Source organism: Lepus europaeus, chromosome 9 (assembly GCF_033115175.1).
Source record: "Lepus europaeus isolate LE1 chromosome 9, mLepTim1.pri, whole genome shotgun sequence".
Lineage (NCBI taxonomy): Eukaryota > Metazoa > Chordata > Mammalia > Lagomorpha > Leporidae > Lepus > Lepus europaeus.
Window position 1 is genome coordinate 62,256,625 of NC_084835.1, and position 24,925 is coordinate 62,281,549.

The 24,925-nt window shown below is 38.1% G+C and overlaps 1 protein-coding gene across 1 annotated transcript in view; it reads left to right on the forward strand.

Annotated features, from left to right (window-relative positions):
• Positions 1–313: 313 nt before the first annotated feature.
• Positions 314–24,925, forward strand: part of L3MBTL4 (L3MBTL histone methyl-lysine binding protein 4) — a 395,862-nt gene continuing 371,250 nt past the window's right edge. The window contains exons 1-2 of the mRNA XM_062199981.1: positions 314–415; positions 5,327–5,378. Of these exons, the coding sequence (XP_062055965.1) occupies positions 314–415; positions 5,327–5,378 (154 nt within the window). The remainder of the gene's footprint in view (positions 416–5,326; positions 5,379–24,925) is intronic.

Below are 24,925 nucleotides of genomic sequence, written 5' to 3' on the forward strand. Positions count from 1 at the left end.
TCTAAAACTTGTTCAGACACAAAACACTTATTCTGGGTAAAATACTGTGTAGCGTAGGAAGCTTTTTAGAGCATAAGGCTGTAATAATTAAAATGATGCAGTACTGGCACATAAATAGACCCATAGAGAAAGAGAATAGAGTCAGAAAAAGGATCAACTGCATGTGAGCGTTTAGTATATACTGCACATGTCTTAGACTGATGGTGCTGGGGCACATGACAGCCATCCAGGCAAGTGTGCTGTGTCTTTGCTTCATGCCATGTCCTCACATATGTTCCAGATTCATCAAAAATTTCCATGTGAGAAACGATTGATGCATGTAATGGTCACTGACAAAGGAGAAGGTGTTCATTATCTGAACAGTGGAAAAGACTTTTCTAGCCATTACTCAAATCCAGAAGCCATGGAAGAAAAGGTTGATAATTTGATTTCTTGAAATAAACAATTCTCTGCATTAGAAATATCATAAACAAAGTAAATAGAGAAATGATGGACTGGGAAAATATTGTCTATCATAATGTAGACAAAGATTAATCTTCCTAGTTAATCAAGTCAAAAAGGGATAATCGTCCCCACAAGGACATAAAGAGACACTTCATGAGAGAGGGAGTACCCCAGTGGGCCCAGTCTGAGAGGCCATCCTATAGATTCCCACACACATGTGTAGAACAGTACGTGTGTATTGTTTCATTGCAGCATTCTACAACTGATGAAAAATTAGAAATGACCTAAACATTCACAAGGAACTGACTAAATCATGACATATCAGCATGATATGCAGCTGAACAGTGTAGTATGCACTCTAAACCTCATAGAGAAGGATCTCTGAGGTATTCTATTAAGTAAAATGAGAGATGGAAAATGATATTAGTATTTCTGAGTGCAAGGACAAGAAAATTAGAATATGTATTTTGTTTATTTCTGTTTTTATGACAAAAACTTTAAAAGTATGTTTAGAAACTAATTCCAGTAATTGCTAGGTGAGAATATATGAACTAGCCAGAAAGGAGAGGACATCTGGGGGAAATTTTCACTGTAGTTTCTTTTCCCCCTTATTTGTTTTATTTATTTGAAAGAGTGACTTAGAGAGGGGAGAGAAAGAGAAAGAGGATGGAGGAGAGAGATAGAGATCGATCTTCCATCTGCTCATCTGCTGATTCACTCTCCAAATGCCCTCAAAGAGCTGGGACTGGGTCAGGCCAAAGCCAGGAACCACATGGGTGGGCAGTGACCAAGTACTTGGACTACTGCTTGCTGCCTCTCAGGCACATTAGTAGGAAACTGGATCTAAAATGGAAAAATGAATCTTAGTGAAGAATGGGATGAGAGAGGAGTTGGGATGGTTTGAGAGTGGGAGGGCGGGTATGGGGAGAAACTGCTATAATCCCAAAGTTATACATATGAATTTTATATTTATTAAATAAAAACTTTCTATAAAATAATAAATTGGAGGTAGGATGTGAGCCAACACTCTGATAATAGTATGTGAGAATTCCCAATTGGCAGCATAACCCACTGTGCCACACCTGCTTCTGTACTGTATTTTCCCTCTCTATGTGTGTGTGTTATATTTGAGTATATCTTGAAACATAAGAACCTCAAAAAGTTAGTAAAATAACAAAATAACTTATATACATAGAAAGATATCAAGCTAAAATATGTCAGGGAATCCATCACATTAATTGGACCTTGATGTAATTATCTTCAAACTCATTTGCCTATCCCATCAATAAAGAAACTTTAATCACATATCTGGATATATGTGAGTTATTTGTTTACTTGAAATATTTATGGTTTACTACTGTGAAAATTGTATTTTGTACCTATTTTAGACCAGAAAATATGTTAAAAAAACACAATATAGGGCCGGCACTTGGTTAATCCTCTTGGTTAATCCTCTGCCTGCAGTGCCGGCATTCCATATGGGCACTGGATTCTAGTCCCGGTTGCTCCTCTTCCAGTCTAGCTCTCTGCTGTGGCCCAGGAAGGCAGTGGAAGATGGCCCAAGTGCTTGGGCCCTGCACCCCCATGGGAGACCAGGAGGAAGCACCTGGCTCCTGGCTTCGGATCGGCGCAGCGCGCCGGCCACAGTGGCCATTTGGGGGGTGAACCAACAGAAAGAAGACCTTCCTCTCTGTCTCTCTCTCACTGTCTAACTCTGCCTGTCAAATAAAAAAAAAACACACAATATAAAAATGTAATTAATACTACTAATAGTATGTAACAATTAAGAACTAATATGCATGGTTCTTCTTTTGAAAGTAATTTAAAGCTTTGTGTTACATAACCTGCAGCCTGCTCTTTTGTCTTGGTTTTAATACTTGCCATTGATAGAGTGATCCACCATCCCTGCTTGCCTAGGACTCCTTGATGGGTTTCCCTGCATGAGAAACTTGTTAGTGTTGTCAGTCCTGGGAAAATTGGGACTCTCATCATATATTCCACAATTATATAGGAGGATTTCATAAAGTTGGAAAATGGAATTAAAAGACAAATGTAAAAAATATAAGCATTATTTCTCAACCTAAATCCTACCAAGTTCAAGACTTGATAAGTATAGAAGCCACTTTGTCCAATCCTAAAGAACTAAGGGTCCTGGGAATCTAACCATGTCAATGAAGCCTTAATTAGATTGTTACCTGGTGAAAAATGGATGCCCTGAGAGATTTTTTTAAACTAGGAAACAGAATTGAATCAGAAGGAATCAAATCAGGACTGTAAGGTGGATGCCTAAATATTCCCCAAGGAGTACTCACAAAATTGCCCTCATTTGAATAGTGGCATTGCTGTAGTAGAGAAGGACCCTAGTGAAGATTTCTTAGGTGTTTTTCTGCTAAAGTTTTGGGTAACTTTTTTGAAACACTCTTCTAATAAGCAGATGTTACCGTTCTTTGGCCTTCCAGAAAGTCAACAAGCAAAATACCTCGAGCATTCAAAAAAAAAAAAAAAAAAAAAAAAAAAAAACCTTATGCCAAGACCTTTGTTCTTGTTCAGTACACTTTTGCTTTATTTTTAATGTTTTTTTGAAAGGCACAGCAACACACAGAGGAGATACACATACACATACACACACACACAAACACGCACCCATATACACAAAGAGAGAAAGACATCTTCCATCTGCTGATTCACTCACGAAACGCTTGAAGCAGACCGATCTGGGCAGGAACACAGGTGCCAGGAACACAATCCTGCTATCCCACATGGGTTACAGGGGCCCAAGTACTTGCATTTTCTTCTGCCAGCTTCCCAGGCATACTAGCAGGAAAGCTGGAGCAGAAGCAGGGTAGCCAGGACTTGAACTGGTACTCATATATGGCATGCCAGCATCTCAAGTGTGGCTTAACCCACTGTGCCACAATCTTGTCCCTGCTTTGGCTTTGATTGGATCACTTCCACCTCTGGGTAGCCAATGCTTTGGCTTTGCTTTGCCTTTAGAATCACACTGGTAAAACCATGTTCCATCTCTCATTTCAGTTCTCCCACAAAATGCTTTGGAATCTTAAACCCATTTGTTTAAAATTTCCATTGGAAGCTCTGTCTGTAGTTGATCTGAGTGCAACAGTTTTGGCACCCACCAAGAAGAAACTTGCTCCAATTTAATTTTTAGTCAGGATTCTCTAGGCTGAGCCAGTTTAGATGTCTCTGGTGTTGGCTATTTTTTCTGCTGTTGGCTATGAGTCCTCTTCATTGCGGGCACAACAGGATTAATATTTCATCCAATTTGTTGTGGATCGTTTGCTGTTTTATCTTCAGCAGCATCTCAACCCTTCTTTAAAATGAGCTCTCCATTCTAAACTGCTGGTTTCTTTGGGGGCATTTTCCCCATTAGATTTTCATTAGGCATCCATGATTTCCACCCAAGTTTCACTATCAGCTGGAAGATTGCTTTTGCATCCATTTGAGCAGAATTCACATTGCTTTTTTCAAAGTGATATTTTATCCTTTTTCGTGCCTCAGATTAGATCCTGGTTAGACACATTATAACAAGTTGGTATGAATTTATTGTGGCCCATGCATAATTTTTTGAGGCCCATGCATAATTTTTTTCATGTACATTTTGAATCCTTCTCACATGGGAATAAATTGAAGAAATGTTTGTTAACTGAGCTTGCTAAATCTTGATACTCAATTTTCAACATCAACCATCAAGTATGGAAGGGTTTTAGCAATTCAGCTGTAGAATTTTCATTTTCTCTTAAGACAATTAGTTGTTCTTGGAAATGAACAAATGAGTAAAACCACTACCTGTGAGCTGGCGTCTCATATGGGTACCAGTTCAAGTTCCAGCTGCTCCACTTCTGATCCAGCTCCCTGCTGATGTGTCTGAGAAAGCAGCAGAGGATGGCCAAATGCTTGGGCCTCTGTGTCCATGTGGGAGACCTGGAAGAAGCTGTTGACTCCTGGCTTTGTTCTGGCCTAGCCCTGGCAGTTACAGCCTTTTGGGGAGTGAACCAGCAGATAGAAGATTCTCTCTCTCTCTCTCTCTCTCTCTCTCTCTCTCTTTCAAATCAATAAAAATAAATCTTTAAGCAAAGCGTTGCATATTTGTGTTTTCAAAAATGAGTTCAAAGTCGAAAGAAACCCTTCTTTTGGAAACATTTCAAATTGGGAAATTTAGTTTTGTATTTTTTACTACATAATTACAAGTTTTTATTAGTTGTCATGCATTATTTGTGGCCATGAAATTTTGCAAATGATGTACGTACCTGCATGTCTGCTTTCTCAGTCTTTGTTAGGTGATGTGTGCTTTACTTCAGGCTTTGCACTGAGTGTGCCTGATGAATTTCTTGCTTCGTGGAGAGAGGTTCTGCTGCCTTTTCTGTGCTTGTACCTGTTTTTTTTTTCAGTCTGTGGTTTCTTTGCAGGAATTTTTGAAGAGGTTTATCCATTCTATGATGAAGAGTTTGGGTAAAATTAATACTATTATAAGTGAGCACTTTAGGTTGTAGTAAAAGCAAAAGTAGGTCAGCATCTTGATTTTGGTGTGGAGCAAGCCTCTTCTTGTCAGCCAGCTCCCACGTGATTGTCAGACTTGAGATCCAGTTAGACAGAGTATTGTGTCCACTGTAATATTAATGAAGTGTGATTAAAGCTTGTTTTGTCTTGTGCTGTAGCCCACAAATGGTTAAGACGGTAATAAAAGATTCCTCCTACATCTGAATGCATTGTGGTGAGCCCCTCTGGCACCCACTGGAAGGTGCTGGCTGCTGTGTGTTGTACAGGGATGGTCATGGCTTTTCTTCCTGTAAACAGAAACATTAATTTTCAGTGTTTAAAACAAGTACCCAGAAATATAGCCTAAATTACTTTTTCTGTATTATAGGAGGAAGCTGAAGAAGAGAAGCCCGTGGCTGGCGCGCCCTCTTTGAGTCATGGTAATCATCACCATCTGTTAGTTTTAGTTCTCAGTGAATATCTTTAAAGTGAGAGATTTATTAGATTGTATTGATTGTTTGGGGTTTAATTTAAATATATAATAATATTACCTATAATTCATAGTGTTTTATGTACTCTTCTCTAGACCTTAGCAGAATTATATAAGGGTTTCAAATATGAGGAATCTTCAAAAAGTTAATGGAAAATATGTATTATGAAAAAAAACTGCATGGATTTCAAGTTTCTTTGCACCAAAATAAACTTTTAATATCATTTTCATTAACTTTTTTAAGTCTCCACCTGTCTATATCAAGAAAAAATATGACACTGTTAGTTCATTTATTTCCTTTTTTAAAAAAAGCTTTCAGGAAAACAACTTCTGATTTATAAATTCTCTGTAAGCAAGAAAGCAAGAGATGCTATTTAGTTCATTTATAATTCTTTGCTTAAGCTTTTCCCAGATTAGTTTAATCTGATTGTATTCATACTTTCTGAGTAAAGCTCTTTGTCAGAAGAGATTATACTTTTACTCTAGAATTCATATACCTCATTATGACTGTCAATACATCAATAAGTTTTAGATATCAGCCTTTTAGTAATCAGCTAATTCTCTGATGCCTTAACTTTAAATCAAGAAATGCAGATGTTGTTTCCACATATTGTATGATTATTGCTATGTAAACCGATGACTGTTACTAATATCCCATGAAATGTGGTTGAAAATCCAACATATGTGCTATTCTTAACAAGGAAGCATGAAAATTGGTAATACTCTAGTAAACTTTTATAGTACTTTATTTATTAAGCTTTTTTATGCTTTTAAAAGTGGAACAACACTTCCCATTCCATTCATAAGATTCATTTTCAATTATAAAGATCATTTTAGATTACCTCTTTTTGGGACAATCATAAAAATTTGTGATCCTTTGTCTGAATGATTTAAAAAATGAAAGTTCTTTTTTTTATAAGGAACATACTATATTCTGCTTTAAACTGCTAGTCTTCCTTTGCTGCCATCCCAAACCTGTCATGTTCTTGCTGAAAAAGCAAAATCTAATGCTGCACTTTGATAATTGCATAACCTGATGTTCAGCTCCATTGAAAGATACTTCAGTTATGCAACCCTGAGATTTTAGACATAAATTTGGACCGTACCTGGCCTGAACAGCAGGGGTTTTTTAAATGATTTTTTTCTTCTCAGAGAGAGGTTGTGATTTATGATGCTATTTCCCCCCCCCCCGCAGCTGTATTTGTACACTAATACAAATTGTTTTAGGTTCTTTTATTCTGTGCTTGAAGCATTGACTCTAGGAAAAAAAGAAAAACAGACTTAGATCAGCAATTTAAAATTGTTCATCATCCAAAGAAAGATTCCTTGCTAATTTAGTATTTACGGCTTTGTAATAACCAGGTGTATGTTTATCTCTTTTTAATAGACAGTAATCTTTGCTGTTGTTGTTCTTTGATTGCTGGAGTTTGTTTTTTTATAGGGAATGGAATATTCTCAAAGGTATCACACAGGTTTATTCTGCTGCAGATTTGAGGATGTTACTGTTTCTGATTTTACCAGATATAGAACATAACTAAAGGTTTAGAAAAAGGATGAAATAATGTGGTTTGTATATATAGATACTACCAATGTCTAGTTGTAGTGAAGATATTTGAGGGAATTATGAGATAATTTACATGTTTACCATAATTCTCCAAGTTGCCTGTTGAATCATTCCTATAGTTTGTGGAAATAGTTTAATTATTCCGTTGGATTGCTTACGAAATAGAAGAGATGTAGTCACTTACCTTACCTACCATATGCCTCACAAGTAATAAAAAAAGAAAAATGAAAACTGTGTGTGTTCACAAGTATACTTATATGTGAACAGAAAATTATATTGAGAAACAACCATTAGTGGTAATTTTATAACAAGCATTGAACACCATCAAAAAATAATTTACTGAATGCTCAATCTGTGTCACTAACCCTGAGGCCTTTCTTACAGATAATGAAGCTTTGAGAGGCCATTTGAATTGTTTAGAGTAAACTCAACTAGTTACTGGTGGAGCCAGGGTTTTAACCCATAACCAGCAAGTTCTAAAGCTTTTGGGATTTTTACATTCATGGTCTTTTTTTCTTTGTAGCTGTTGAGGCAGAGGTAGAGAAAACTGGAATCTTCCTTGGAAATGGGATGGGAAAAGTAATTGCTGTTAATTACAGTGTTAATGGTGTGTAGTGCATCCAGCTCTCTGTGTCTCTGAGGTCTGGCTGAGCTAGATTTCCCCTGACATAGTCATGCCCTAAGATTAATTTTTGGGCTCTTTGGGAAACTCTGTGAGCCAAATTATTCCTAGTAATTCCCAAAATTTAACAGCTATCTTAGATAACCTCTAAGACTGCACTGGTCTCAGCAAGTATTACTTGTCAATAACTGTCTGTGATTAAAGTTACAGAGATAGGAGGAAGACGGTTTGGAAGGTGGGTGGGAAGTCTCACTATGTTCCTAAATCTGTATATATAAAATACATGATACTTACATAACTTAAGTAAAATTTAAAAAATAAAGTTATAGAGATAATATTGCCGATCATTATGTAATTTCAGGCCATATGCCTTTACATTTGAAGACTTTAAAATAAAAACACTTGATTTCTTTGTTTGGCCAAGTGATCTTTCTTTCTCCCTTTTTAAATTTGTAAGTGCCCTTTTTAAAATAACACTCATATTTTGTAGTTTTAGTGTTGCAGCAGTGAGGATTTTAGAAACATAAAAGTAGTTTAGGAAATTGTAAAGGAAAATGAGATGTATCTATGTTGAAATTAAACTCTGTATGTCAAAGAAAATCATAATAAACAAAATTAAAAGGGAAATAGAAAATTAGAAAGTATTCTTCACAATTTTCACTGACAAAAGGTCCATAATAGATAGAACAACTAGAAAAATAAGATTAAGATTTCAGTTCAAAAACAGAAGGCATAACATTGATTCATAGAAGAAAAAATAAAATAGCTAAAATAAATATATTTAAAATATTAGCAGAACAGAAGGAAAAGAAATACAAATTTAAAAGTAGTGATCATGTGTCTTTGTCTACCAAATTAACAATTAATAAAAGTGTACCTACCTCTTGCTATAGGGTGGGAAGCCTGGTTTGGTATACATTTGCAGTATTTGTTTCTCTCTTTTAGGAGGGCATATTGATAGTATTTATCGAAAGTGTTAGATAAATATTTCCTTCAATTCAGGAACCCCACTTTTTGAAATTTCTCCTGATGAAATGAGCATATACATTTGATCTATGTACAGTGGTCATCATGGCATCATTTGTAAGTGGTTGCTAAATCATAAATAATCTAGATGTCCAGCTGATTGGGAATAAATAAAATAATGTGTTCGGCAAGTGAGGGAAGTGTGGTTGTCTGCTTGGAACTCTACCTATGGAATGCATAAAATCTGTTCTTTTTATATTAGTAAAAAATTAAGAAATGAAACAAATTAATGTGTGCAATTGTGTATAGACAATTATATAGTCAAATTCTTTCAAAGGAAGATGTTTGAATTTCATGAGATGAAAAGCTTATTTTAAGATATTAAGGAAGAAAATCTCTGGAAAATTAGTATAAATGGTGTCTCAAAAAATCACAAATTTAAAGAGTAAAAGAAAAACATGTTAACATTATCTCTAAGTCATAAGATGAAAATATATCTCTGTATTTTCCAAGTTTGTTTTGTAATGATAACATAATAACTTTATAATCAGACAAATATTAGTAAAAGTAAAGTCATTAACTCCTGATCACTTGATTTGTGGAGTAGAGGGTGTTGTAGGGAAATCTATTCTTAGATTTTACTTTTTTGGGGGGTAATTAAGTTTTTATTTGAAATCTTTTCAGATTTGCAGAAAAGCTACTAAGATTATGCAGAGATAGTCCTATATACCTCTCCCCTAGTTCCTCCTGACGTTTGCATCTTCTAAGACCATGGAAAGTTTGTCAGAACTATGAAATTAATATTGGTGCATTACTATTCACTAAACTATGGACTTTATTCACCAGTTTTTGCAATAATATCCATTTTGTTTTCTAAGATTCAATTCAGAATATCACTATACATTTAGAATGGTGTATAGATTACTTTTACTGCACATTCTTATCTTGTTCTTTCATAGCCAGAAGTCTTCAGTAGCATCCAAGTTTCTGGAAAGCTGCAATATTTCCTCACCTGCCATCAACTCATCATGTTGGTACCAACTGGCATCTAACTCATCTACCCACTGAAGCTGTTCTTGCTTAGCTCTTAATCCCTCACCATAGTCATTAAAATAGGTTTGATTGAATGGAAACAGGGACCTCCTAACTCAATGCCATCTTCATGCTCATGTTTTTCTTCCTTTTGAAATTTCTCTCAGACATTAAAACTGAACTCATCTTTGTTCTGCACTGTATTGTCTGCCTTGCCCATAGTGCCTCGCTTGAAGTGCTGTTCTGAACCCGTAGGCAAACTGGAATCCCACAAATGGCATCCCTCTCTCATCTGCCCAACTCCAGCAGCACAGGGATCAGCTTTTCTCAGCCTGTCCTTTATGATATATCTCAGATAATGTCTCCCCAGATGAGAGAGTTCTTTGTCACTTTTCACTTATCTTCAGTCTTGCCATACCCTCTCTTTCTCAACTGGAATGGATATGAAATTCTATTAGTAGAGTGTATCATGTCCTTCCTCATATCTGGCATTTGCCTGGATCCTGCTACCAAGCCTCGCCTCACATCCCTAACTTGCCTTACAGTTATCCAGAGCACTCAGTTTAGAATGTGTGGTCTGAATAATCATTTTCTCTGCCTGGACATTCTTTATTCTGGCTGACTCCTTCAAAAATCTCAGTGTCTTCTCTTTTTTTTTTCTTATTTTATTTTTTTCTCCCAATTTTGTTTATTTCTCATCACATTCAAGGGCATCTGGTTTTAAAAAATATTCAGTTATATCATATGCCTTATCTCTTGCTTAAGCTAGCATCTTTTTTATATAAAGCTTTTATTTAATAAATATAAATTTCATAGGTACAACTTTTAGTGCATAGTGGTTTTTCCCCCTATAACCACCCTCCACCCACAAACCATCCCACCTCCTACTCCCTCTCCCATCACATTCTTCATTAAGATTAATTTTTAATTATATACAGAAGATCAACTCTATGATAAGTAAAGATTTCAACAGTTTGAACCCACACACAAAGTATACAGTACTGTTTGAAGACTAGTTTTGCCGTTAATTCTCATAGTACAACTCATTAAGGACAGAGGTCCTACATGGGGAGCAAGTTCACAGTTATTCCTGTTGTTTATTTAACAATTGACACTGTTATTTATGATGTCAGTGATCACCCAAGGCGCTTGTCATGAGCTGGCAAGGCTATGGAAGCCTCTTGAGTCCACAAACTCTGACATTATTTAGACAGGACCATAATAAAAGTGGAAGCTCTTTCCTCCCTTCAGGGAAAGGTACCTCCTTCTTTGATGTCCCCTTCTTTCCACCAGGGTCCCACTCACAGATATCTTTCATTTAGGTCATTTTTTTTTTTTTTTTGCCACAATGTCTTGGCTTTCCATACCAGAAATGCTCTCATGGGCTTTTTAGCCAGATCCGAGTAAATTATAGGCTGATTCTGAGGCCAGAGTGCTGTTTAGGGCATTTGTCATTCTATGAGTCTGCTGTGTGGCCTGCTTCCCATGTTGGATCATTCTCTCCTTTTTAATTCTGTTTTATTATTAGCAGACGCTTTGTTTTATTTATGTGATCCCTTTGACACTTCATCCTATCAATATGAACTTAAGTTATGAACTTAAACTGATCACTTTAACTAGTAAGATAACATTGGTAGCTGCCAACTTAATGTGATTTTGGAGTCCCATGGCAAGTTTTTAGCTTTACCCTTAGTTCCCTTTGCCTCGGAACATATGCCGAACTGTACATCTCCTCCCTCTCTTGTTCCCACTATTATTTTTTAACAGGGATCAATTTTTCAATTGGATTTAAAGACCTAAGAATAGTTCTGTGTCAAGTAAATATTCAACTAAAGATATTAAGTAGTACAAGAAAATACTAAAAAGAATCAAATAGTAAGTTCTTCCTAGACAGTCGGGACAAGGGCTAATCAAGTCATTGCTTCTCATAGTATAAGTTTCACTTCTACAGGTTTCCTTTTTGGTGTTCAATTAGTTGTCACAAATCAAGGAAAACATATGATATTTTTTCCCTTGAGACTGACTTATTTCACTCAGCATGATGTTTTCCAAATTCCTCAATTTGTTGCAAATGGCTGGATTTCATTTTTTTTTTTTTTTACTACTATGTAGTATTCTTTAGAGTACATATCCCATACTTTCTTTATCCAGTCTTCCGTTGATGGGTATTTAGGTTGATTCTATGTCTTACCTATTGTGAATTGAGCTGCAATAAAAACTGAGGTGAGCTATCTGAGGTGCAGATAGCTCTTTTATTTGCCAATTTAAATTCCCTTGGGTACATTCTGAGGAGTGGGATGGGTGATATGGTAGGGCTATATTTAGATCTCTGAGGTATCTCCAAACTGTCTTCCATAGTGGTTTTACCAGTTTGCATTCCCACCAACAGTGGATTAGTGTGCCTTTTTCCCCACAGTCTTTGCCAGCATTTGTTGTTTGTTGATTTCTGTATGAAAGCCATTCTAATGGGAGTAAGGTGAAACTTCATTGTGGTTTTGATTTGCATCCCCCACCCCCACTAATGTTCCTGAATATTTTTTCATGTGTAAGTCCTTGGCCCATTTCTTGAGTGGGTTGTTTGTTTCGTTGTTATGGAGTTTCTTTATCTTTTTGTAGATTATTGTTATTAATCCTTCATCAGTTGCATAATTTGCAAATAATTTCTCCAGTCAGTTGCCTCTTCACTTTCCTGACTGTTTCTTTTGCAGTACAGAAACTTCTCAATTTGTTGTCATCCCAGTTGTTAATTTTGGCTTTGGCTGCCTGTGCATCTAGGGACTTTTCCAAGAAGTCTTTGCCTGTGCCTATATCTTGCAGGGTTTCTCCAATGTTCTCTAATAATTTGATGGTGTCGGGTTGTAGATTTAGGTCTTTAATCCATGTTTAGTGGATTTTTGTGTAAGGTGAAAGGTAGGGGTCTTGCTTCATACTTCTGCATGTGGAAGTCCACTTTTCCCAGCACATTTTGTTGAATAGACTGTCCTTACTCCAGGAATTGGTTTTAGATCCTTGATCAAATAAAAGTTGGTTGTAGATCTTTGGATGAATTTATGGTGTTTCTGTTCTGTTCCATGGGTCTCTCCATCTGTTTTTGTACCAGTACCATTCTGTTTTGATTATACTTGCCCTATAGTATCTCCTGAAATCTGATATTGTGATTCCTCCATCTTTGTTTTTGTTGTACAAGATTGCTTTAGCTATTCGAGGTCTCCTGTGCCTCCATATGAATTTCAGCATGATTTTTTCCAGATCTGAGAAGAATGTCTTTGGTATTTTGATTGGTATTGCATTGAATCTGTAAATTGCTTTCGGGAGAATGGACATTTTGATGATATTGATTCTTCTAATCCATGAACATGGAAGATTTTTCCATTTTTTGGTATCTTCTGTTTCTTCCTTTAAATTTTTGTAATTCTCATTTTAGAGATTTTTGACATCCTTGGTTAAATTTATTCCAAGGTATTTGAATGTTTTTGTGGCTATTGTGATTGGTATTGATCTTATAAGTTCTTTCCCAGTCATGGCATTGTCTGAGTATACAAAGGTTGTTGATTATTGTGTGTTGATTTTATATCCTGCTACTTTGCCAAACTCTTCTTTTTTAACTTTTAATTAATAAACAAAATTTTCCAAAGTACAACTTTTGGATTATGGCAGCTTTTTCCCCCCATAACTTCCCTTCCAGCCACAACCATCCCATCTCCCACTCTCTATTCCATCTGATTCTTCATCAAGATTCATTTTCAATGATCTTTATATACAGAAGATCGACTTAGTATATACTAAATAAAGATTTAAACAGACTGCACCCACACAGAAACACAAAGTATAAAGTACTGTTTGAGTACTAGTTATACCGTTAATTCACATAGTACGACACATTAAGGACAGAGATCCGACATGGGGAGTAAGTGCACAGTGACTCCTGTTGTTGATTTAACAACTGACACCCTTATTTATAACGTCAGTAATCACCCGAGGCTCTTGTCATGAGATACCAAGGCTAGGGAAGCCTCTTGAGTTCGCCAAGTCTGATCTTATTTAGACAAGGTCATAGTCAAAGTGGAAGTTCTCTCCTCCCTTCAGAGAAAGGTACCTCCTTCTCTGATGGCCCGTTCTTTCCGCTGGGATCTCACTCACAGAGACTTTTCATTTAGGTCATTTTTTTTTTTCCCCACAGTGTCTTGGCTTTCCATGCCTGACATATTCTTGTGGGCTTTTTAGCCAGATCCGAATGCCTTAAGGGCTGATTCTGAGGCTGGAGTGCTGTTTAGGACAACTGCTATTCTATGAGTCTGCTGTGTATCCCGTTTCCCATGTTGGATCATTCTCTCCTTTTAATTCTAACAGTTAGTATTAGCAGACACTAGTCTTGTTTATGTGATCCCTTGACACTTAATCCTATCATTATGATCAATTATGAACTGAAACTGTTCACTTTGACTAGTGAGATGGCATTGGTACATGCCACCTTGATGGGATTGAATTGGAATCCCCTGGCACTTTTCTAACTCTATCATTAGGGGTAAGTCCAAGTGAGTATCTGCCGAACTTACATCTCCTCCCTCTCTCGTTCCCACTCTTATATTTAACAGGGATCACTTTTCAGTTAAATTTAAACGCTTAAGAATAATTGTTTGTTAATTAAAGATTTCAACCAATGGTATTAAGTAGAACAAAAAATACTAAAAGGAATAAAATAGTAAGTTGTTCCTTGACAGTCAGGACAAGGGCTGATCAAGTCATTGCTTCTCATAGTATAAGTTTCACTTCTACAGGTTTCCTTTTAGGTGCTCAGTTAGTTGTCACCAATCAGGGAGAACATATGATATTTATCCAATTGGGACTGGCTTATTTCACTCAGCATGATGTTTTCCAGATTCCTCCATTTTGGCCAAACTCTTCTATGAGTTCCAATAGTCTCTTAGTGGAGTTCTTTGGATCCCCTAAAAAAGAATTGCATCATCAGCAAATAGGGGTTTGACTTCTTGCTTCCCAATTTGTTTCCCTTTGATTTCTTTTTCTTGCCTAATGACTGTGGCTAAAATTTCAAGACTATATTGAATAGCAGTGGTTAGAGTAGTCATTTGTGTTTGCTACCAGATCTCAGTGGGAATGCTTCTAACTTTTCCCCATTCAATATGATATTGACCGTAGGTTTGTCATATTTTGCTTTGATAGTGTTGAGGAATGTTCCATTTATACCCAATATGCTTGTAGTTTTCATCATGAAAGGATGTTGTATTTTATCAAATGTTTCCTCTGCATCTATTGAGATACCCATATGGTTTTTGTTTGGCAGTTTGTTAATGTGGTGTATCATACTGATTGATTTGCAAATGTCAGACCATCCTGGCATACCAAGGATAAATGCCACTTAGTCTGGGTGAATGCTTTTTCTAATGTGCTTTGTATTCTATTGGCTAGAATTTTGTTGAGGATTTTTGCATCTATGTTCATCAGGGAAATTGGTCTGTAATTCTCTTTCTCTGTTGTATCTTTTTCAGGTTTAGGGATTAAGGTGATGCTGGCTTCATACAAAGAATTTTGGTTGATTCCCTCTCTTTCAATTCTTTTGGATAGCTTGAGAAGAATTGGAGTTAGTTCTTCTTTAAATGTGTGGTAGAATTCAGCAGTGAATCCATCTGGTCCTGGGCTTTTCTTTGTTGGGAGGGCCTTTATCAGTGATTCAATTTCTGTCTTGGTTATGGGTCTGTTTACGTTTTCTGTGTCTTCATGATTCAATTTAGGTAGGTTGTATGTGTCCAGAAATCTATCTATTTCTGCTAGATTTCCCTGTTTACTGGCATACAGGTCTTTTAGTAATTTCTGATGAGTCTTCTTATTTCTGTGGTGTTTTTTGTTGCATTTCCTTTTTCATGTCTGATTTTATTGATTTGTGTCTTCTCTCTCCTGTTTTTTGGTTAATTGGGCCAATGGTTTATCCGTTTTGTTTATTTTTTTTAAAGAAACAGAGCTTTTGTTTTGCTGATCTTTTGTATTTTTTGATTCCACTTTTTATTCCTTTAATTTTAATTATTTCTTTTCTCCTCCTAGTTTTGGGTTTGGTTTGTTGTTTTTGTAGATCCTCGAGATGCATTGATAGCTCATTTACTTGGTGTCTTTCCAATTTCTTGATGTAGGCACCTCTTGCTATAAACTTTCCTCTTAACACTGCTTTTGCTATATTCCATAAGTTTTGATATGTTGTGTTGTCATCTCATTTGTTTAAAGAAATTTTTTTATTCTCTTTTTATTTCTTCTATGACCCACTGTTCATTCAGGAGTATGCTGTCCAGTCTCTATGTGTTTGCATATGCTCTCTAGATTCCTGAGTTGCTGATTTCCAGCTTCATTGTATTATGTTCCTAGATGATGCATGGTATGATTTTGATTCTTTTGAATTTGATGAGATTTACTTTACAGCCTACTATGTGGTAAGTTAGCATCTTTATAAATGTATATTATCAGATCTGATCAGGTATATAAGCTGTAGTTTGGTGTACTGCAGTAATAATTTACCTACACTCCAAAGTATTAATTAGTTAAATGTCCTGAAGAAGAATTAACACAGCTTCAAAAAGCGCTTAACTTGCTTTCAAGGAGTGGTTTTGATGCTGAAGGACAGGCTCATTACGTGATTCTGAAGGCTTTTGAGGTGACCCCTGGTGTATTATCCAGGAGTCTTTGTTGGAGTGGCTAGTTTACTTCTAGGTGTAATGACATAAAGATGTTCTTGCAAAAGAATAACATGTCAGTGGAACTAATGCCTGTATTTTCTAAACTTGATGAGAGATCCATTCATTTCTGTGGAGGTAATTCCTTACCCAGGAGTGCGTATCAGTATCGCAGTGGGGAAAGCCAAATTGCCTTTACTTTATTTGAATCTTATTAATATAGATGGCATTTACTGTCATTAAATGGACATTTAATTATTTAGGCATCTGGCTACTTTAAAGCTAAAGGATTTTGTTTTCATTGAACCATGCCACTCATTGGAGGATGAATAACTAAGGAATGGGTTTTCTCGGGGGGCACTGCATGCACAGCATGTTACAGCATCTGCATGCACAACTCTGAAACAAGTTGTTTTCAGTATGTATTTTCAAATCATTGGTTTGCTCTTGATGCTGGTTTATAGATGAGCTATTCTTTGATCTTTACTGATTGAGTTGCCAAACCTTCCCTATGGCATTCTGTTGCTTCGGGGTAAAGTAGTCCTGCTGTGAATGTAGGTGCTTACAAAGGAAAGGAGCACATTTGTTTTATGCCTGGAGGTATTCAGGAGATGAGATCAATGAATGAAACTGTGTAAAGCACCACAATGGGGCAAAGACTTCTGTTCATGAAAACTGTTTTATGGAGATGGTCTTTATGGGCCATGTATAATTCTTTTTATTTATTTATATGAGGGAGGGGGAGGAAGGATGGAGGGAGGGAGAGGAGAGAGAGAAAGAGAGAGAGAGAGAATATCTTGTCTGCTGGTTTATTCCTCAAATGCCCACAGCCTGGGCAAAGCAGGTCAATGATTGAAGCTGGGAACTGGAAACTATCTGGGTCTCACAAGGGTGGCAGGAACCCTATGACTTGATCACTCACTGCTGGCTCTGAGGATCTACATTAGCAGGGAGCTGGAATCATGAGCTGGAGCCAGGAGCTGAACTCAAGTACTCTAATGTGGGATGTGGTTGTCTTAACTGCTAGGTTAAATGCCTACTCCCCTGTGTAGAATTCCTGAGAGTGTAAACACCATAATCAAAATTTGCCCTCCTTGAAGAGCTTCATGTGAAGGCTTCCTATTCATGTCCTCAAGCCACACTACACAGGAACCTCCTCTAACGCCAGTGCTGTCTCTTATTTCTGTGCTTGGATGTTCCTGGTGGATAATGAAAGTGTTGAACACTGGAAAGCAGACAGTGTACTTTGATGTTTAGATGGATCCAGCAGAAGAAAATGTCACAGTGCATCCTTTGTTCCAGTGGAGACATCTGTGAAGCCTTCAAATTGTGTGGGCAGTGCCTTGCACACAGGTGGCCACGTGGTAGCCAGCCCCTATTTCACTGGTGTCAGTATCATCCTCCCTCCTGTGAGCCTTGCTCATATTTTTTTTTTCCTGAAGCTGGGCTTCTGCTTCATTTGAGGAGTTGAACCGAAGGCCTCTTTCTACCAATATGCTTTTTCTATTCTTTTAAAACATATTTTGCTACTGATATTAAAGCTGCTCCTTGGAGGGAGGGTCTTTTAATATTCATACAGACCTAAACTTTTTCACAGGAAATATTTGGATCATGGCTTATTTGCTGCTTCCCACAGCCATGCAAAGAATGCAGTAATGCATTACAGGGCCACACCCTTCCTGTTCTGCTGGGCAGGGTCTGTGCTGCTCTCCTATTTGTAGAAGGCATTCTCAGATAGCACCTCCTTGTCATACAGGCCTCATCATACAGGCAGTCAAATACCATTCATAGCAAATTGCTGACATGCCTATCTTAAATGACTGCTTCATTTCTCTGTGCTCTCTTTCTCAATGCTGAAGAGTGAAAAGTCTTTTTTTTTTTTAAATGGAACTCTATCACACTTTTTTAAAAAAGCTGCAAGTAAAGTACAAGTAAGAAAGGTTTTTTTTTTCCTTTATTAGACAGTAAGTTGCCAAATGGATATACCTCCTCTATACTCTATTACCTGCTTTCGATAAACAAGAAGAACATGGTCTGTCCTGAAATACAGCCAATTCCAATGCAACATGGTTGTGCTGCTCCCTTCCAAGCTTCAAATCTCAGTTATCCAGTTATCCCCACAATGTGCTTTATGGACACAGCTGTTTCAGTCATACGTTTCGTGGTGGTGTTGTGTTGTACTGGTCTCTTCAGTCTGAGATGCTTCCTCAGCCTTTTAGGAACTTCCATGACCATGGCAGTTCTGATGATCTCATACCAGTTGCTTTATAAAATATAAAATTTTGGAATTGTCTGAGCTTCCTCATAATGAGACCTAAGTTACGTATCTTTGCGGACGTATCAGAGTAATGCCTTTTTCTCCCTCCTTGAATCATATCAGATGGCTCAAGATTTTGATATGTCACATTCTTTTTTTTCATTTTTAAAAAAAGATTTATTTATTTATTTGAAAGGCAGAGTTACAGAGAGCAGAGGCAGAGAGAGAGAGAGAGAGAGAGGTCTTTTCATCTGCTGGTTCACTCTCCAGATGGCTGTCGGAGCTATGCCAATCTGAAGCCAGGAGCCAGGAGCTTCTTCTGGATCTCCTTAGTGGATGCAGGGGTCCAAGGAAGTGGGGCATTTTTGCTGCTTTCTCAGGCATATTAGCAGGGAGCTGGGTCAGAAGTGGAGCAGCCAGAACTCGAACTGGTGTCCATATGATACGTATCATTCTTGGTGTTAACTCCGATCTCTTGATTAAGGTGTTGTCCTCTGTGTTTTTACATTGTAAAGTTACTAGTTTTCTTCGAGAATTAAATGTCTTGTAGAGAGGTAATTGAATTGAAAATACCCCATTTTTTACCCAACTTTCTGTTTATTTTATTTATTTCCTTGTGGATCTATGGCTCTTTATTTTACTCAGCGATTTTAACCCATTTCTGTCTTGTTCTGATGCCCAGGTTGTCCAATTTGGCGTTAGGGCCCTCTTTATGCTGGTTTCGTTGTCCTTTCATGTGTGTGTCCATCTCTGAGCACTTCCATGTTTTCTGGCACAAGATGTTTTGGACTCATTGTTTACTCTCCTTGTCCTAGATCCTAACTCAGTTATTTCTCCACCAAACTCTGATTCTTTAATATGACTGGAGCTAAGTGTATTCTTTGCTGTTAAGGTGTCATTGCTCTCAGCCCTTTCAGTGAGCAGAGCTAGAGAGTTCCCATGGGTTTATAAGCACATGTACGTCCTTAGGAATTTACATGCACACAACCTTATATCACTGTTTTTACATCTGTGTCTCTCTATGGATATCCATGACTTCAAAGTGTTGTCTCCACTTTCAGTAACATCACACAGGATTCATTCTGGTTTTCCCTCTAGTTTTTGTCAGTAAGACACATGGCTCCCATCATTCCTACTACTTCTGTTTATTTGTTGAGTAATCTATGTCAACCTCTTTAGAGCTGTCCACATCCCTGCCTGGCATTCATGGCCAGCTCATTGGACCTAGGTGCCACCAGTCCAGATTGCCTCGCCCTGCGCCCTACCCTGTAACTGGTTTGCTCTGATGTATCATGCCACCCTTGAACATGCCTTATGAACTCCAGCTGGACTTGAGGCTGCACACCAGCCTGCCCTACAGGAGTCATTCTGCTCACTGTGTTTGAGCTTTGATTCCTGACTCTGGTTACCCTCCAGGTAGATACTCTCTCAATGCTTTGTTTAGGATTCATCCTTGTCTCCAACCCATACCAATCTGCCTCTCCATGGTGAGCCTTCCTTCCTCGGTAAGGTTGTCTTCCTGTGCTGGACTCGCCCACGTGTTTGCATTTCTCATGTTGAGCAGATGCCCTCCTTACCTCCTGGAGTTAGGCCAGTCAGCTCTGGACAAGAGTTGCTCTGCCTGACTTCATCACTCTGTCTTACCTTGCTCTGCCCCACACATTGACTTTAGAACTGAATGCTGGGGCTTGCCCTGTGGTGCAGCAGGTTAAAGCCCTAGCCTGATGCACCGGCATCCCATATGGGTGTTGGTTCTAGTCTTGGCTGCTCCTCTTCTGATCCAGTTCTCTATTATGGCCTGGTATAGTAGAAGATGGCCCAAGTCCTTGGGCCCCTGCACCCACGTGGGAGACCCAAAAGAAGCTCCTGGCTCCTGGCTTCGGATCAGTGCAGCTCCAGCCATTGCAGCCATCTGGAGAGTGAACCAGCAGATGGAAGACCTCTCTGTCTCTACCTCTCTCTGTAACTCTGTCTTTCAAATAAATAAAACAAATCTTTAAAAAAGAACTGAATGCTGAGGAAGAAAGAGATCGGATAGAAGGCCAAGGGAGTGAGGAAGAGCATATTATCTTCTGCAGAGGGAGAACAGAGGAGAGCCCTGAATGGAAACAAAAAACACTGAGTGTGAGGAGTCCAGTTTGTGTCTCCTTCCTGCCTGTGTGTCCCTCATATCCAGATAATCACAGAATGTTGGAGAGGCTCCTGTGGATCAGGGTGGTTTAAGTTGAGAGTAATTTCCCGCCAGGTCCTACCTTGCCCCTCGCTTTACTGTCCATGTCAGGCCTGAATCAACCGTGAGCTTTCTTCTTCCTACACTGGTACCTACACTTCTCCTTTGCACTGTGACATGAAACCCAAGTTATGATTATACAGTTGTATAGACCAAGTAGGAATGTCTGGGAGTGAACCTGGCACTGGACTAAGAGAGAGTACTGTGCATTTCCCTCAAAAGCCTGCAAGAAGTAGTAATTAGGAGTGATTCTTGCTGCTTTGCTAAAGATGTTAATTACTTCAGTGCTTAAATGCAACCCTGGATTTGAGTGGTAGTTCACTTTATAAAACAGAAGAATTCTTTGTGAGTTTACCTGGAAATTAATGTTCAAGATTAGAATCTTATTTTCTTTCTGATTTCCATGTGTACAATTGAATGATTTAAATGAGAAGCAGCTTTTCTCTAAGAAAGCATTTAATTCACATTGAATAAATTATTGTGCAGTATATGGAATATTCTCTAATGTTCAAGCCAGTGAATGGAAGGCACGTGTACAGATGGATGGGTGGATAGACTTATAGGCAGATGGATAGGCAAGTAGGCATCCTGAACATGGAGGAGTCAACCAGGGTTTATGTCTTTAGCCCAGGGTAAATTTTATCTTTTAGAAGTTCAAACATGGAATTGGTGTTGTGGCTTAACAGATTGGGCTGCTGCCCACAGTGCCCACATCACATATGGGTGATTGCTCGAGTCCTGCCTGCTCCACTTCCAATCCAGCCTCCTGCTAATGCACCTGGGAAAGCAGCCAAAGATGGCCCAAATGTTTGGGTTTCAGCACCCATGTGGGAAACTCGGAAGATATTCCTGGCTGCTGGCTCCTGGCTTTGGCCTGGCCCAACCAGGGCCATTGTGGCTATTTGGGGAGTGAACCAGATGATGGAAAAGCTTTCTGTCTCTCTCTCAATCTGTATATATCTATATATCTATATCTATATCTATATCATCTATATATCTATATCTATATCTATATCTATATCTCCCTGTCTCTCTCTGTAATCTTGCTTCTCAAATAAATAAATAAATCTTTAAAAATAAAAAGGAAGTCCAAACTTTTAATTACTCTTTATGAAGAATCACTTCTTTTGATGTTTGAAAGGAAGTGTAGAATGTGTTCTTACAAACAGACATTGTTCGAATTTTAGTTTTGCCACTTAATTGGCTGTGTAAGTTCCAGCGAGTTGTATCCCTCAGATCGTTGAGATTATATGAGAAAATGTTTTAACATGTTGGACTGTTTTGGTAGATATTGTCAGCCTAAACAACAAAACAAACAACAAGCAGAAAGACACTCTCTGGAGAATAGTGATATTTATTTGGGAATAACAGAGCATTGCCATGGAATATATGTGCCATAGCAAGCTATGGGAATATTCTAGGAGGATGAGACAAGGGAATATTTTCATTGTGTGTTTGTGTGTTTTAAATATTGGTTTATTTTAAATGCATAGTGGCTGAGACAGAAATAAGAGAGATAGAGAAGGACATCTTCCAACTGTTTTCTTATTGCCCAAATGGCTTCAATGGCTGGGGTTGGGCTGTGCTGAAGCCAGAACCAGGAACTGATCTTGCTAATACTTGGCAGGGTCCTAAGTACTTGTATCAACATCTTCTGCCTTCCTAAGTGTATGAAATGAGAGCTGGACCAGAACAGCCAGGACTCAAACCAGTACTCTATGATATGCAGATGTCTCAGGCAGCAACTAAATCTGCTGTGCCATCACCCAAAAGAAAGTTTATAAAGGCAAAATTGAGGGTGGATTATATCAGTAATTTTTAAGCTATGATATTTGGCCACTATAATTAATAACCAGATTGATGTTAGTCTAAGGTTGAACAGAAAGTGCCTTAGATGTTTACTTTCTGTATAAGGATGTTGTGGTTTCTCTGTAATGTGCTTCTGGTAGAGTCTTTTTTTCCTCAAAAAATTTTATTAGGAGAAAACTATAAAACATTTACAGTACAATGTTTACACTCACAATTTGTAGTGATCCGATTCCCCAAAATATGTTACCACTCAAGTTCATTTCTCTTGTTACATTCGAACACCTACTTCTTCAAAATAATCCAAGAGTACGCACATAGTGATCCTTGCACCTGTACCTACACACACACTAGAGCATCTGTTCATTTATCCACTGTCCAGGAAAGCTTGGGAAATGTCCTTGCCTTTCTACATGGAAAAAAAATAGTACAAGTTCTGGAGTTTTCTGTAATTACACAAGGCATATTCATGTACTGGATACCATGTCAGCACTAAGAAGCAGTCTCTTCACTTTGTATCTCTATTTAAAATAAAGTGGTATAGATCTCTTCCTTTCGTGCAGCCGAACCCATCCTACATTCATATTCTCAAGCACTAGTACACAAAATGCTTGTCTGGTTGAGGAAGATTTAAGGCAAGTTCCAGCCCTTTTGTGAAACTATACTCCCCCATCTCCTATTATTGCTTCACGTCTGTATACTCACGAGTGTGTTACAGTAGAACTGGTGAAACAAGCAAAGAAAATACTTTTTTTTTTTGCTAGTTTATAAAGGTGGTATTGGAAAAGCATGCCGAATTTAAGCCTGATCACAAAACATGTGGTCATTTTTTCTGAGTCTTTTTTGATAGTTGCTATCAAGCGATTGTGTGTAAGAATCCTTCCTTCATACTCTTCCAGTTCTATTTACTTGTTTTTGTTGGAGTTGGCATAGACAACTTCATTTTGATTCTGACAATTTTTACATTCTTTTCTAAATACTCAATAAATGGTATTTTTCTTGAGCAGCTTAAATGGTGGAAGTTATATGTTAGTTTTTTAATGACTTTTAGATTCTTTTTGTTAGAGGCGCTTATGTTTTGCTTGGGAGATTCCTAGAGGACTATTTTAAAAACTGTTTGCTCTAGAGAATTAACATTAATTGAAGCATTTTCTCTGGTGTTTTTATCCTACTTAAAAATAACTTATTTTAATTCGAGGAGTAGATAGATATGAAGTTTAAACCTTTAAAACTTACTTAATTTCTCTCTCCTTATATAACTGGAAGCAGCACAATATGTTTCTCACAAGCCTTTCCTGAAGAGCCTCTTTGGGATGTAGCTATGTGTAGAAAATAACTTTTTGGAAAAGCACTCTTTAAGTGAAAATAGAAGATTACTGCCAATAATTGCTACTGTTCTGATGAAAATGAAGATCCTGAGAAAATGATTGTGGCATGGATATGGTCTTTAGGAAGTTGAACAGATTTCAAAGATATATAGGTGTAGGATTCTAAAAATACAAAAACTCTCCAAGAGCCCAAGAAATCTTTGATTATTTTGGGAGAAAAGGGATCTCACATGCGGGATTGAGAGTCCCTGCCACTTTCTGAAGCCCATGCTCAGTGGTCCAGAAGGGATGAGGATGCTCTGAGGTCAGTGAAAGCCCAGCCCACCAGGGGCACAGCTGGGGCCTTGGGTCGTCTTGACACTTCTATTTTTTCCATTTCCTGTGGGCAGTCTGTCTTCAAGGGCTGTTGCTTCCACCTCTGGACTATTACTTGGGTCTTTCTACTTCTTTTCATCTTTCCTGTGCCACTTGAGGCCAAGCTGTCATCCCTTAGCTGGGCCTCCTAGCTGACTCATGTAGATCCATTCCTAGTACTGTCTAACCCAGGCTATGCGGTGCTGACCAGATTGTTCTGTTCAGAATATAGGCCTGGCCCTGTCAACAGACCCACCTTTTATTTGCTTAATACCATTCACGTGCTTCCCACTGCCTGTCAGAGAGGATTGGGCAGCATCCTCACTAAGGTTCTGAGCCTTGTGGAATCCAGCCCTCTCCTGTGTCCTCAGCCTTGACTCCCATGATGTGTCCTCTCTTCCCTCATGCTCTGATAGTGTCGCCCTTGCTTGAAGTCCTGCCACAGGACCCTTGTACTTGCCACCCTTGTGCTGGAATGCCTTTGTCTCTCCAGCTCCTTCTTTTGCCTGTTATAACTGTCTCTGTTGCTAAAGGTTTTGGCTTTAATGTTTTTAGGAAAGCTTTCCCTGATCTCCTAGACTAGGCTGGGCTTCTGTTCCATGCTGTCATCTATGAAAGCACGTAGTATAGTTTGTCATTATATTTTTGATTATTTGACTCC